The sequence below is a fragment of the Microcaecilia unicolor genome, chromosome 2 (assembly GCF_901765095.1).
Source record: "Microcaecilia unicolor chromosome 2, aMicUni1.1, whole genome shotgun sequence".
Lineage (NCBI taxonomy): Eukaryota > Metazoa > Chordata > Amphibia > Gymnophiona > Siphonopidae > Microcaecilia > Microcaecilia unicolor.
The window spans coordinates 544,350,946-544,367,145 of record NC_044032.1 but is presented as its reverse complement, the minus strand read 5'-3'; the positions used below and the strand labels follow the sequence as shown (position 1 = coordinate 544,367,145).

Below are 16,200 nucleotides of genomic sequence, written 5' to 3'. Positions count from 1 at the left end.
CCCCTCACATGCCAAGACACCAACCGGGCACCCTAGGGGGCACTTGTAACAATTAAAAAAAATTAAAATACCTCCCAAGTCCATAGCTGAGCCCCCCAAATCCCCCACAAAGCCCACTCCCCAGAACTCTACACCATTACCATAGCACTTATGGCTGAAGGGGGGCACCTAGATGTGGGTACAGTGGGTTTTGGGGGGGGTTTGGAGGGCTCCCATTTACCAGCACAAGTGTAACAGGGATAGACCTGGGTCCACCTGCCTGAAGTCCACTACACCCACTAACAACTGCTCCATGGACCTGCATACTGCTGTCATGGAGCTCGGTATGACATTTGAGGCTGGCATACAGGCTGGGAAAAAAAGGTTTTAAAGTTCTTTTTTTTTTTTTGTGGGAGGGGGTTAGTGACCACTGGGGGAGTCAGGGGAGGTCATCCCCGATACCCTCCGGTGGTCATCTGGGCAATCGGGGCACTTTTTGGGGACTTGTTCATGAAAAAAAAGGGTCCAGAAAAAATGGCCCAAATTCTTGCTGCTGGCGCCCTTCTTTTTTCCAGTATTGGCCGAGCACGCTCATCTCTCCTCGGCCGATAAACATGCCCCAGTTCCGCCTTCACCACGCCTCCGACATGCCCCCATCAACTTTGTTCGTTCCCGTGAAAAACTGCAGTTGGAGGTGCCCAAAATCGGCTTTCGATTATATCGATTTGGGCGCCCATGAGAGAAAGGCGTCCATCTCCCAATTTGGGTCGAAATATGGGCGTCTTTCTCTTTCGAAAATAAGCTGGATAGTAACATAGTAGATGACGGCACAGAAAGACCTGCATGGTCCATCCAGTCTGCCCAACAAGATAAACTCATATGTGCTACTTTTTGTGTATACCTGACCTTAATTTGTATCTGCTATTTTCAGGGCACAGACTGTAGAAGTCTGCCCAGCACTAGCCACGCCTCCCAACCACTAGCCCCGCCTCCCACCACCGGCTCTGCCACCCAATCTTTGCTAAGCTTCTGAGGATCCATTCCTTCTGAACAGGATTCCTTTATGTTTATCCCATGCATTTTTGAATTCTGTTACCATTTTCATCTCCACCACCTCCCGCGGGACGGCTTTCCAAGTATCCACCACTCTCTCCGTGAAAAAATACTTCCTGACATTTTTCTTGAGTCTGCCCCTCTTCAATCTCATTACATGGAAATACTTTTAAAACAAATGAGGAAATATTTTTTCAATCAACAAATAGTTAAGCTCTGGAACTCTTTACCAGAGGATGTGGTAACAGCGGTTAGCATGTCTGGGTTTAAAAAAGGTTTGGAAAAATCCATAGTCTGCTATTGAGACAGACATGGGGAAGCAATTGCTTGGATTTATAGCATGGAATGTTGCCACAATTTGGGTTTCTGCCAGGTGCTTGTTACTTGGCTTGGCCATTGTTGGAAACATGATACTGGGCTAGATGGACCATTGGTCTGACCCAGTATGGCTACTCTTATGTTCTTAATTGTTGAATCCATGATAAAGAAGCCCTGGTTACAAAAGAAGAAGAAATTGTTGCCTGAGAATTTAACGCAGCTAGTTGAAAGGCAAGCTTCAAGGATGCCTCAAGCTTGTGGTCATGTATATCCTTTAATGCAGTGCCGCTTTCAACAGGGATAGTGATACGTTTAGTAACCACCGTAATAAGGGCATCCACCTTAGGCAGAGCGAACTGCTCAGACGGCAGAGGGGGATATAATTTGGACATAGTGCAAGCCATCCGGAGTGTTCTCCCACTGAGCTGCAATAAGCTCCTGCATAGCCTCATGAATATGGAAAGATACAGGAGGTCTGTTAGTATCTGACATAATAGATGGGGCAGGACCAGAGGACTGAGAAGCAGGGGAAAAATTGTTTAAAGCCTCCATAAATTTCGTGATCAACAGAGGCAACTCCACTCTCAAAAACAGCCTAGCTACGGTAGGATCATCAACCCCATCTGCCTCTGAAATGTCCAAGTCAGGGCCATCAGCAGAACTAGGACAGTCAAGATACACAGATAAAACCTCCTCTGAGTTCCGAGGAGAAACATTCTCCAAATCCTGCGAAACAGAAAGTTTTCATTTCTTAGAAAGCTGCTCCTCAAAAGCAACGTGAGGGGAAGAAGGAGAGTCAGCTTTAGCTGACTTTAATAAAAAGGCTTCATGTAATAAAAGAACAAATTCAGACAAAAACAGCAGGGCAGAAACTTCTACTCCTGAAAAACCAACGTCCTGGGACTCAGTAGCTGTTCACCCGCTGAGAAAAATGGTCACTGAAGCCTCACAGAATGCAGAAGCCATTGGCGCTGAGAATGCCAAAACTGCCATTGGAGCAGGGCTGGATTGAACTCCCAGAGATGGAGTACTGACGGTCAAAGTAGGCACAAGTGGCATGTCCACAGAAGTAAAGCAAAGCATGCAGGAACTGATAGCCAAGAGCTTACCCTCACAGCGTGCACAAGACTTAATAGGCTCAGACATAGAGAATAATAAATATACTCACAGAAAACAGCCAGTCTAATGACCTCCAAGGCACTGAAGCCCCACAATCTTCCCACAGCAGAAGTGCTCTCAAAAAGAAACGCAGTGGCTGCTGTTTTTTTTTTTTTGACAGACGTCACCACAGCACACAGAAGCTGCTACCCCACCTGCTGGAGATAGAGAATACTGGCTTGGTTGCTAAGCGTAGAAGCTTATAAGGCACAACTCATTAGAGTTCTCTAACTCCACCTGCTGGCGGATGTCACAACCCATTTGTCTGGACTGATCCTTGGGACGAAATGTAAGGGGTCCTTTTACCAAGTTGTGATAAAAAGGGCCCTGCGTTACCAGCGGGGGCTGTTTTTGCCACGTACTGTGGCCCTTTTTATCACAGCAGGTAAAAAAGGCTGAAAATAGCCATGGCTTGTGGTAAAATTGCTCTTATCATGTGGCCATGCGAGGGGGAGCACTTACTGCCACTAAGGGCTTCCATGCTAACCCATCAGTAACCGGGTAGTATGTGGCACTGCCTGATTACTGCTGGGTTAGTGCAGCACTAAAATATACAGTCCTATTTTCCCCAGCATGGGAAATGGTGCATGCTGGGGCGGGAACTACTGGTGATACCTGTGTTGAGATGGCATTAGCTCCAGATTAGCGTATGGTAAGCTCGCGTTGGGCTTAATACCATGTTGTAAAAGGGCCCCTATATGCATAAAACGGAGAGCAAAGAGAAGCTGAATCTACCAGGCTATGGATGGATCTACGACGACAGAGAAAATAGAAACAAGTTTTCAGAACCTGAGATATGTGAGGTGTACAAGATGGAGCAGAGTCAAGAATTATCTCAAGATACCTGAAAGAGGTAACAGAAGCAATCTGTCTATGAGGAAAGGCTAAAGTGACTATGGCTTTTCAGCTTGGAGAAAAGACGGCTGAGGGGAGATATGATAGAGGTGTATAAAATAATGAGTAGAGTGGAATGGGTAGACGTGAGTAGCTTGCTTACACTGTCTAAAAATACTAGGACTAGGGGGCACGCAATGAAGCTACAAAGTAGTAAATTTAAAACGAATTGAAGAAAATATTTCTTCACTCAATGAGTAATTAAACTCTGGAATTTGTTGCCAAAGAATGTAGTAAAAGGAGTTAGCTTAGCGGGGTTTAAAAAAAGGTTTAGATGGCTTCCTAAAGGAAAGGTCCATAGACCATTATTAAAATGGACTTGGGGAAAATCCACTGCTTGTTTCTAGAATAAGCAGCATAAAATGTATTGTACTGTTTTGGGATCTTGCCAGGTACGTGTGACCTGGATTGGCCACTGCTGGAAACAGGATGCTGGGCTTGATGGACCTTCGATCTGTCCCAGTATGGCAATACTTTTGTACTTATGAAGAGCAGAGGCATCAGAGAAGGAATAGAAGAATGACCTGTGATCCAACTAGGCACTGTCTTCTCAGGGTTAAGAACCAAACAATGCTCTTCTGTGGCTCAGAGAAATTAGATGATATTAACCAGGTGATTTTTAAAAGGTGTTTCCATAGGTAAAACAGTATTTTGCATGCAGAAATAAACGTATACGTATATAAGCTGTATATTGACAGGTTTATGTGCATATAGTTCAGGCAATTTTACCAAAGGCTATCTGACCTGAGTATGAACATTCCTGAGGGTGGAATTTGGGAGGGGGGGCATGGAATCAAACAAGCTTAGCGGTTATTAGATGGCGGCACCAGTAATTGGGAAGCAAAGCCAGTGCTGGGCAGACTTCTACAGTCAGTGCCCTGATCATGGTTGGACAGATTTGGATGAGCTGCAGAGGGGCTTTGATGGCACCTTCAGTAGTTGGAGAAGAAGGCCAGTGTTAGGCAGACTTCTATGGTCTGTGTCCTGAAAATGGCAAGGACAAATCAAGATCAAGTATACATATATAGTATCACATCACACCTTATGCTATGAGTTTATCTTGTTGGGCAGACTGGATGGACCGTACATGTCTTTATGTACACCATTTACAATGTAACTATGTGATAGTGCTTATACGCATACTTTGTAAAGTAATCCAGGAAGTTTGTGTATACTAAATAGCAGCTGTAGAATATGTGTGTATATTTTCTGTGATGTAATTTTCAAAGGGAAAACATGTGCATACTTTCTTTGAGAAAACTTCCATAACTTGCATGCATACATACCCTCTAAATCATCTCGTTCTAGCATGCTGTTCCTGTTATTCTTTTTAGAATGCACTCTCAGAGTACAATTCAGATCGAAAACTTTTACTTCTTGGTATTTTGCCTTAAAAAAAAAAAAAACCTGGACATCTGCGACACAACCAAAGATCGTAATGGACATATCCTAACTCTTCCTTTCCCTCTCTAAGTTCTCCCCAATTGTCTTTACCATACATGTATCTCACTCTACCATAATACCACCTTGATATTAATCGCAACTTGTATTTGTTCATACCGAAATTGGTTAACGCTGATTACGGTACCTTGTAAGCCACATTGAGCCTGCAAAAAGGTAGGAAAATGTGGGATACAAATGCAACAAATAAATAAATAAAGATCCACCTGTTGGGGCTCCACTGTGAGCTACGACTACTTAACATTTCTAAAGCGCTACTAGGGTTACTGAGAACAGTCTGCACTGAGGCTGACAATGAGAACCTGTACATTATGGAGGGGGGAGTGGTTTAATATCTTATCACTTCACCCTATGTTGGGAACACTGAAACTTATTATGTTTGGCAATAGGTGGGATTAGATGAACACTTGATCTGTGAAAATGTTTATCAATATGAACAACAGACAAGAAATAATGTGTGTAATATAAAATCTGATTTAAATATACTCTGGATTCTCCATAGCCTTTCACTTCCATAAACTTCAGATAAAATGCACTGAAACAATTATGCATTTTAAAATGCAGATGAAATATATTTATTAGGCTTGATATACCACTTTACATTATGCACCAAGTGTACTCTGATGCAATTTTGGAAAACTCTTTCTTTCTAGTTAACTATGAAGTGAATCAATATTAGTAAGTTCAAAGAAGAGCGACCAAAATGATAAAGGGGATGGAACTCCTCTCATCTGAGGAAAGGCTAAAGAGGTTAGGGCTCATCAGCTTAGAAAACAGGTGGATGAGGGGAGATATGATTGAGGTCTGCAAAATCCTGAGTGGTGTAGAACGAGTAGAAGTAAATCAATTACTTGTTCCAAAAGTACAAAGACTAGGGGATACTCGAGGAAGTTACTTGGAAATACTTTTAAAACAAATAGAAGGAAATATTTTTTTCACTCAACAAATAGTTAAGCTCTGGAACTCTTTTCTGGAGGATGTGGTAACAGTGGTTAATGTATCTGGGTTTAAAAAAGGTTTGGACAAATTCCTGGAGGAAAAGTCCATAGTCTGCTATTGAGACAGACATGGGAAGCAACTGCTTGCCCTGGGATTTGTAGTATGGAGTGTTGCCAGATTTGGGTTTCTGCCAGGTACTTGTGCCTGGCTTGGCCACAGTTTGGAAAACAGGATACTGGGCTAAATGGACCATTGGTCTAACCCAGTATGGCTACTCTTATGTTCTTAAGTCATGGGTCAGGACAAAAAACATTTACACCAACACTAGTATAAACTGTCTGTGACCTAATTGCTAAGACATGAAGAATTAAGAGAGACTTCTTATAGTGAATGCTTAATTTATGGGCACCCTCTCCCCCTCCTCTCCCCAAGCAAACAAGAGATAGCCAAAGTGAGGCAATTCACCATCATTTCCTTATATTTTTCCCTCATAAGAATGCATAAGCTTATTCACATCTTAAGCATGTATTTAAGACTGCTCATATTAAATCACTAAATAGAATACTAATTTAAGTACTCTGGTGTTTAGAAATATGGGAATGGAGAAAACTCCCCCACATCTCCCTCAGCCAAAGGAAAATATTGTACTGACAGCTTGGCTATTTTCCCATCCATGGAAGTAACATGATTAACTGTCATGCAGTGTAGGGTCCCCAGTCAATTGTTCCAACCCACTAACCTGCCAGCGGCATTTAAAAAGGGAGAAAACATCTTCATGTAGTTAAAAAAAAAAAAAGATACTGCTCCCCCCCCCCCAAAAAAAAAACACACGAACTTTAACATCTCTCAAAGAAAAAACTATATTACAGGAAATCACAGTAACTACTGAAAACACCTACTGCATTGACCAATTCCTCTAAAATACTCAGTTAACTGTAGCCAACTCCTTTATCCATGGTGGCCTTAAAAAAGGTAGGGGGTTTAAACCAGGGGCGTAGCTACGGGTGGGCCCGGGCCCACCCAGTTTTCCATACTCCTCCAACCAATCAGTGCACAGCCAACAGGAAAAAGAGCAGCTCACTCGCGAATGCCCAATTGCAACCCCCTAAACGAACTGCAGCAGCATTGCAGCACCCACCAAACACCACCGGGACATAACAAGGCCGCATCCCCTGTCCACCGACCACAACGCAAGAACCGCCCCCCCACGCCCCAGAACCCCGAAGGAACCACTGAGTCCAGCTCCACCGCCAGAAATCCCGAGTGCAGCAAGAGGAAGACAAGCGACAACACGACCTGGTCATACACCACAAATGCATGAAAACACACTGCAAGACCCGTCCAGCAACAGCAGAAGGAATAAGCCCCTCAAACCAAGAGGCAACACCATGTGCACATCGACAGGTGCCATCCACTACATCAGATGTCTCCGCGAAAAACCTCACACAGGGAAGTCCACAAGATCGCCATGAAAGAACACACAGACACTGCAGCCAGCAAGCTCGTCAGCCAGGAGCATTTTCGCAAGCAAACGAGGGAGCCACCATGCGACATGGAAGCCGACCCCGCACCCTCCCCACATCAACAGACTTGGCGACACGACACTCCCCCTTCTCCGCCCCCAAATCCTCCAATCCCCGAGCCGCCGGCAGCCTCAACGAGAAAGCAGTACACACACTGCTGCCCCCGGAAGCCTTTCTTTCTGCTTCAACTTCCTGTTCCCGCGTAGGAGGGAAACTGTAGGAGAGAGAAAGGCTTCCGGGGTAGGTCTAAAGCAGCGTGTGTATACTGCTTTCTAGCTGAAGCTGCTGCCGACTCGAGGGATCGGAAGACCCGGGGGGGGGCCATACCGAGCGCCACGGGGATGGAAGGAGAGAAAGAAGACTCCAGTGCTGGTAGTGGCGGTGGTGCTGTAGGAAAGCAAGAAAGAGACAGGGACGAGACCGGCTGACGAAGGGTTAAAAAAAAAAAAAGAGACCGGGGGGGGGGGGGGAGAGAGTAAGAGATAGAGAAGGAGCACAAGATGGATGGGACTAGAGGGGGTGGGAGGGAACAGAAGATGGATGCAACTAAGGGTGTGGGAGAAGGGGAACAGAGAAGATGATTGGGACTTGGGAGAGGGAGCAGAAGATGAATGGGACTAGGGGGTGTGGGGGGGAGAGAGAGGGAGCAGAAGATGGATGAGACTAGAGGGTGTGGGTGGAGGGAGGGAGAAGGAGCAGAAGATGGATGTGACTAGGGGTGTGGAGGGGAATAGAGCAGAAGATGAGTGGCACTTGGTGATTGAATGGGAAAGAATGATGACAAGAGGAGAGAGAAGAAATGGAAAAGCCAACCTGGAAAAGAATTTAAAAGACTGACACATGGAAAGTGGAAGAGAGTGGGACCAGTTCACCCAGAAAAATAAAGTGCTCAGACAACAAAGGTAGAAAAGAAAAAAAATTATTTTTATTTAATATTTTTTAAAGATTGAGATGTGCCTGCTTTGTGAAATGTACCTTTTTTTAAAAACTTTAAATTTTTAGTTTTGTATTTTGCAGAGTACAGGAGAAAAAAAACATTTATGTTTCTCTCTTACCTGTATTGCCCTGCTTGTAGAAACTGGCTTTCTTGGGTGGAGGGAAGGGGGGAGGGGTCTCCATTTCAGTTTTTGTCTGAATGTTTTTTGTTTTTTTTTTGTGAGTGTAATGTTGGTGGTGGGTTTCTGGGTGGGGATGGGCTCTTCACTGCCTAGGGGAAAAAAGGTATATTTAATCTTTTTTCCCTAGACAGTGAAGAGCCCACCCCCACCCAGAAACCCACCAATAATGTTGGGGTAGGCTCATTGCACAGGTTAAAAAAACAAACCAACCTTTTTTTTTAATTTTATGTTGGTGGGCTTTGGGGTAGGGGTGGCCTCTGCAGTGGCCAGGACATTAAATGCTGGTGTGCTTCAGGGTTGGGGGGGGTGCCAGACTATGGGGGATGGGTAGGGGATAGGACAGGACTGACGCTAGACTACAAGGTGGGGGTGGAGGTTAGGGTGGGGCTGATGCATAGCAATGGGATGTATGATGTGGTAGAGAAGGGCTGATGCCAGGCTACGGGGCTGAATGGAGGGGTAGAGAAGCAAAGTTTGAAGGATAATATCATTGCTGTAATTATACTGTAGGATCCTGTCATGTGTGTTGAGATGTTTGCCATTATAGTAGACTTACGCCTGGTCAAGTTTAAGATATGGGATAATGTAACCATATTTAAAAATATTGTTTTTAAATTATGTTGCTGCAGGGCAGATGTTGGGCATACTACTTATTAATCCATCATCAAGTGCATTCTAATGCATTATTTTGTAGCAAGAAACACTACTCATATCTGCATACACAGTGCCCACCCATAATGTTAGATCTGGCTACGCCACTAATTTAAACAAAACTATTATCTAAGAAGCACCAGAAATTCTGAGACCTGCAATACCCCTCTTTTAGGGCCCCTTTTACTAAGCTGCAGTAAAAGGGGCCCTGTGTTAGCGGTAGCACGTGTTTTTACCATGCACAGAATCCCCTTTTATCACACCAGGTAAAAAGGTGCAGAAAAATATATGGCCATGTGGTAAGTTTGCACTTGCAGTGCAGCCATTTCAGGGGGGAGCATTTACTGTAACCCACTGAGGTGGTGGTAAAGGTCTCTTGCACTAACCCAGGAGTAACCCCCTACAGTGATCATTTTTGAAAAATTCTGGCAGCGCTGAAAGCGCCACATGCTGGAGCAGAAGTCTACTGCCGTCGGCAGTTCTGGATTGCCACTTGGCAAGCCCGTTGCCTTTAGTAAAAGGGCCCCTTAGAAAATGTTTCATTTTAGGACAGCTCTTTTGCTTCCACATGGATTATTAATGGCCAGATTTTAAAGGCAACACCCACATTGCTTTTAGAAATATTGCATTTTAACAGTGTTCACCTCTTATGGCTAAATTCTTCATTCCCGAACTGTAAATCTGTGAATACACTTGAAAACCCACATGAATCAAAGCAATTTCCAAACAAAGTACCTGTGTACATTAAGAGGGGAAGTTATCCACATGGTCTACTGTTAAGACTTGTTAGTTTACTGTTAACTCCAGTTATTAGTAACTAGCTCTCAAAATAAGACCTGTGCTAAAACAGCACGTTAGTTGTAAAGTAACATATTTACAATAGACTACCTTGATAACTATCTCTCTAAAACTGATGCAGTTGTTGTGTGGGAAAACTGTTGTTCATACAACTAAGGGGGAAGTTATCGACATGGGCTACTATTAAGATGTGTTATTTTACTGTTAATCCCAGTTATTAATAACTTGCATAAAATGGGACCTGTGCTAAAAAAAAAAAACATGAGATAGTGGTAAAATAACCCATCTTAACAGTAGCCCATATTGACAACTATGCCCCTTAGTCAAATTAAAACAGGGGTGTAGAGCTAAGTGCATTAGCAGAGTGTAATCTATGCAAATACCTTTTAAAAATATAAGACATGCTATGAAACACCTCTTTTTAAATCCAAACCGGTTTTTGCATGATATGAAAGTATGTGTGTACTTCCAGGCAGCTAAAAATCCACTTGCTCACCCATAGCCCATTTAGGGGCCTTTTACTAAACTGTGGAAAAAAGTGGCCTGCGCTAATTTGGACGTGTGAAATAAGCATGCGCTAAGCTATTTTTTTTTTTTTACTACAACAACAGGTAATTAGGTGTTAATTGGCCATGTGCTATTAAAAGTAACGCGTGGGAATTTACTGTCTGAGCACTTAACGCCACCTATTTATTTGGTGGTAAGGACTCATGCGTTACTCCTATGGTAATCAGACCGTGTGTTGATATGGCCATGCTGCCAGTTACTGTTGGGAACGCCATTGCAGTAGAAAATAGAAAATTATTTTCTAGCACGGGAAACAGCACGTGCTAACTTCAAAACTACTGCAGGGCAACCGTGCTACCCCAGTGGTAGTGGTGTTGATTTAGCATGTGCTACCATGTGCTACCATGTGCTTCCATGTGCTACCATGCATTAACCCTACTGTGGCTTAGTAAAAAGGGAAAGGGAAATGGGACTTGATATACTGCCTTTCTGAGGTTCTTGCAACTACATTCAAAGTGGTTTACATATATTCAGGTAATGTAGGTGATTTGCCCAGACTCCCAGGCCCTCGTGATCAAAAGCAAACGCTGGCGCTAGAGGCTGTTAGCACCATACTAGCACCGGCGTTTGCTACCGCCCCATGATTAGAGCCCCCGAGTGCGTGAAACAACGCACTCGAGGGCTCTTTGCATAAGTAGCATGCAAATGCATGCTAAACAGGGCTCAGCGCATTCATCCCCAATGATCAGCAACCATCACGCCAAAATTTGGGTCGCTGGCCGCAGCAAACCCTACGCCAGCTCCAAGCTGGCGTTAGGGTTTGCAGATCATTGAGGAGGAATGTTGAGCCCTGTCCAGCATGCAGTTGCATGCTGGCAGTCTCCCGTTCCCCCCCAAGGCAAACCTGCCAGCAGGGGGCTGGAGGTCCAGCGGACCTCCGGTCCCCCCAACAATCCCACCCCCACCCCAAGTTCAGGGAGGGCTGGAGATCCAGTGGGTCTCCAGCCCCCCAAACCCCCAGAAAATGGTCCCTGGTGGTCTAGTGGCCACCGGCCAAACCTCCTCCCACCCAGCGAGTGACAAGGGGGGGGGCTGGAGGTCTGGCGGACCTCCAGCCCACCCCAACTCCCCCCCCTCCAACATTGTCTGACCAATCCCTGGTGGTCCAGCGTAAATAACAACCCCCTCCCGGCCCCCCTACCTTAGTTTGAGGAGGGACGCAGCCTGCCTCCCTCCTCTTCCTTGGGTTGACGCCGCCGCAAAACGGCGGTGCCCAGCCCTGCCCAGTGCATCCTGGGATGTGCTGGGTGGGGCTACAGACCATGTAAGGGAATCATTGGGTGGGAGAGGGTTTGGCCAGCGGCCCACCAGGAACCATTTTCTGGGGGGTTGGGGGGGCTGGAGACCCACCAGATCTCCAGCCCTCCCTGAACCTGGTGAGGTGGGATTATCAGGGGGACCGGAGGTCTGCCGGACCTCCAGCCCCCGTGGCTCGGGGCATGGGTAGTCCGGGCCTGGTGGGCCCATGGACCTCCAGACCTGTCAAACAAGTGCAAGAGGACTGTGCTGAGCACATGCTCAGCCACAATTCGCCCGCACTTCTACCCCATGATCAGAGATAATTGCGCTGCTTAAATTTGCATGCATTATCTCTGATCATCGGTGCAGTAAAGCCCCAAGCTGTTTCAGCGCTATTTTAGAGCACTGTTTGGAACAGCGCGGGGCTTTTGATCATCTGCCTGCCAGGGAGCTGCAGTGGAAATTGAACTCAGTTCCCCAAGATCAAAGTCCACTGCACTAACTACTGGGCTACTCTTCCACTCCTTAGGGCCTCTTTTATCAAGCCCTGCTAAAGGTCCCCAGTGTGCCAATGCCAATAAAGCCCATTCACTTTGAATGGGCTTCATTTGCGTTGCCCTGCAGGAACTGCTTATGGCTTGATGAAAGAGGCCCTTAGGTAGGTTGGACAGTTACACAGCAGGAGACTGAGTCTTTGAAAATGTATCTCTCTGTGTGTCAGTGGGCACAGACAGTGTTGGGGAACTGGTTGCACTCCCTATTAGAAAAATCAGAGGAGTAGCCTAATGGTCAGTGCAGCAGGCTTTGATCCTGGTAACTTGGATTCAACTCCCAATGCAGCTCCTTGTGACCTTGGGCAAGTTACTTAACCCTCCATTGCCCCAGGTACAAAAACTTAGATTGTGAGCCCTCTAGGCACAGAGAAAGTACTTGTATATAATGTGTACAGAACTGCATACATCTAGCAGTGCTATAGAAATGATTAGTAGTAGTAAAATCATTTTCATTAATGAGGCAGTACACTGAATGGTCTGGGTAATACATTTTCCAAACTGTTAAGTAAGCATATAAGCAGGATGCAATTATATACTTTTTCATTCCCACACTACCTTGTTCACAAATCCAGTATTTTGGGGTACCCTCAATATGCTTTTACTCCACATAATTTTAAATAGGGAGCTAGAAAAAAATGATACAGAGAGGGAAAAAACATTTTAAAAACAGATTCTCAATAATGCTTGGATACCACAATATTTATTATTTTGCATTTTTACCCCTGCTTCCAACTCAGAGAGATCAATGCTATGTTTAGCCATTTACAGTATGTTTTAGCTAAAACTGGTCAGCGCAAGGCTAAACACAGGAAAGACACTACCATCACAACCAGAGACAAAGTTAAGAAGACAAACTTCTGAAGCAAAATCCAACATCAATAAAGCAAACTGACACATTTTAGTACAGTACTCTTACTGACTCCAATATATTCTTTTGCTTCCCAATTTTTTGCTCCACTGGCTTTCAGGTCACTGAGAATAAGGCCGCTAAAGTTTTGCAACATAACTCTTGTCTATCTTTTGTTTATTTCTTGCTCCTTATCTTGCTGCTGATATTGTAATTTCTGTTCTATTCTATTTTAGTGCCCATTGTAAACTGCTCAAAAAGTCTGCTAATTGGGCAGTATAGCAAATTTAAAATAAACTTGAATTTGTAATATAACTAGCAGTAACAGGTAATTATATAATCAACTTGCCAACAGAAAATTGGAGTTTATTTAGGATTAAAAATAAATAGCCATAATTGTGTATAACTATCTATGGTGTGCTCAATACCTTTCATATCATATAATCCCACATTATGCAGGTCCCCAAGGTGTCCAAGGCTAACTCTTACACAGTCTTTTTGACTGTCAAGGGTGCCTATCTTACATTAGTCCTTGCAAGATTGAATGGGCAACAATGGAATACCAACATCTGCTGTAAAAGTTGCCTTACAAAAAAGACTAGTTACAGTTGCTATTAAAATAAAGTAACTGGTTTCTTATTTTGTGGTCCCTTTTAGCCCATGTGAAACCACATGGATTTATAATGGGTGAAAATAAACCATACAAAAAAAAATAGTATTTTGATGAAGCAAAAGTAATGGGCTGACATCCTTACAAACTATGAATCTCAACAGACACTTGTATGCTTTAATAATGTTTGTTATTTCATATTTTAGTTTTCTTACAATTAATAGAAATACTTGAAATGAAAAAAAAATGTCATTTCTTATGCACAACTCACCTGCTTTGCTTTATGGCTATATTTTTGCATAGTGGCTGAATATCCATAGCTATAGACTAAAGGTGAAAGTTATCAACACAGGCTACTATTAAACTCAGCTATTAGGTCTCACTGCATGAAATGGGACCTGTGCTAAAACAGCACAAGTTAGTGATAAAATAACACATCTTAGCAGTAAGCCCACACTGATAATTACACTCCTAAACTACTGAAAAGCCACTTCCTCTAGAAGCCAGCCAGTGACATCTTAAATTACTGTTACATTAACTCCCTTGTTTACAAAGCCATGCGGCAATGCGGACACAGCCGATTCAAAGTGCATGGGCCGGATCAGCATTAGGGCATGGCAGCCTCTAGCATGGCTTTGTAAACAGGAGGGTAAATATGGCTAGTGGCGGGGGATGCGCTTTTCCTGCGCACCAGGGCCCTTTTTACCACGGTGGGTACAAAGCCCCCAGACACACATGACCATGCGGTAAGAAAACTCTTACCACATGGCCATGGGATGGGGTGGCGGTAAGGGCTTCCTCGCTAACCCAGCGGTAACCGGGCATTGCCATGCAAGCCATTTCCGGGGGGGGGGGGGGGGGGGGGTTCTTTTTCCCTCAGAAATGGTGCGTAGGGCCACTCTGTAAAAGGGCGCCCTCAGTGTGGTTGCTGTGTTCAAGAAACTAATCTCTGGCCTCACCCCAAACTTTCTAGTCTTGTATCTGTTGCCTATAGCTGTGTTATGGAAATAGAGGGTGAATAAACAAAAACATAACATAAAGTGACACTTATTTCTTGACAAATTTAGGGAAGGGACCTCATCACTTAAACAGAAAAATCAGAACTGCAAATCAGGAGCGCAAAAGCCAGGACTGTTTCTGCCCACCCAGCCCGATGACCTGGAGTCATCTAGGCGAACCCCCTCTGCCAACCCTTCTCCCGTGTCAGCCAAGCGGTCACGTGCCGGCACCACCTGTACAACTGTCCCCGGAGAGACACTCACGCGCCGTGACGCGAGGAACCTCCGGCTCGCGATGATTGGTACAGCCGCCTTGTTCCAGTCTGGCATCCGCGGCCGCACAGCAGTAGCGCAGATAACAGGTACCGCAGCAGATAGTCGCATCTCGCGTGTCAAAATCCTCTGGGCACTGGAAGCCCTCGCGGTAATTGCCGTGACCGTCCACCCAGCCGTGGCAGTACTCGCCCTGGGCTTCAGAGACCCCCCAGTTGGATGTGAAAAAGCCCAGCAGCAAGCAAGGGAGCAGCTCCATGGCTGCAAGCCACGGAGCACAATTTTGTCTTAGTTGTAGAGCCCGGCAAAAAAATACAAAATGTGAAAGATTCAGTATAGTTTAAACGATAGCACCTGATGACAGCTCCTGTTTGGTTCTAGATTCCAGTAGCATAATTCCCGACCTCAACTGGGGGAGAAAAAGTCAAAAGTAAATTTAAAAAAAAAGAGAGAGAGATAATCCAACAAGTTCAGAGCTAAACATCACGGAACTCACAGCAGCAGCCGCGGACCACCTCCATCATGTTCTTGCATTTTGTCTGGTTTTTAACTAGCCCTAGATCTCACCATGAAATAAAACTTATGTGTATTCAAAGTTGCCAGCGAAGTCTATCGATTCTGCGGTCAATTCTTCATTTACCGGCTGAATTTGCTCTTCTCCGGAATATAAGCAACAGCGAAGACCAAAACTAATAAAGTGAAAACCCCATCGATCTTTCTTGCTGTCTTCACTTTTTCTAGGGACACTTTAGGTGCTTAGCAAGACGATGACAGAGTAGTGGAGCAGGAGGAGGTTCCATTGCTTGAGAGGCTGGCTGCCCGGAACTTGGATTTTGTCGAATGCAACAACAGCTGGCGCCTGGCAGCCTTTACAGCAGCTCCCGTGGCACTATGTACATCCCGCAGCTGCTTTCTTACCCCTCCTTAGCGTGCCGCTGCGCTCCCCCCCCCCCCCCCCGCCTCCACCTCATTGTTCCCAGCTGCCTGGGAGTCCCTGCGGGAGCGCAGTGCTGACAGGAAAAACGGACCCTTCCTGCAGCGCGCGCTTTTTTGCTACCTGTTCTTTCGTCTGCGAACGCGCATGGTCTACCCGCTGGGATTTCCCTGAAGTTTAGTCGCTCTGGTTTAACGTTATCACTAAGACGTCCTTCTAACTCACCCTGCATTTCCTCGCTTTCGCTCTCTGGGATATTTTATTGCTTCAGTCAGGACTTGACTTG

The 16,200-nt window shown here is 45.1% G+C and overlaps 1 protein-coding gene across 1 annotated transcript in view; it reads right to left on the bottom strand.

The window, feature by feature from the left end:
• The window catches only part of SHISA3 (shisa family member 3), a 48,938-nt gene extending 33,696 nt beyond the window's left edge, over window positions 1-15,242 (bottom strand). Inside the window, exon 1 of the mRNA XM_030192624.1 lies at window positions 14,972-15,242. Within this exon, the coding sequence (XP_030048484.1) occupies window positions 14,972-15,239 (268 nt within the window). The 5' untranslated portion in view covers window positions 15,240-15,242. The remainder of the gene's footprint in view (window positions 1-14,971) is intronic.
• Between the last annotated feature and the right edge of the window lie 958 nt (window positions 15,243-16,200).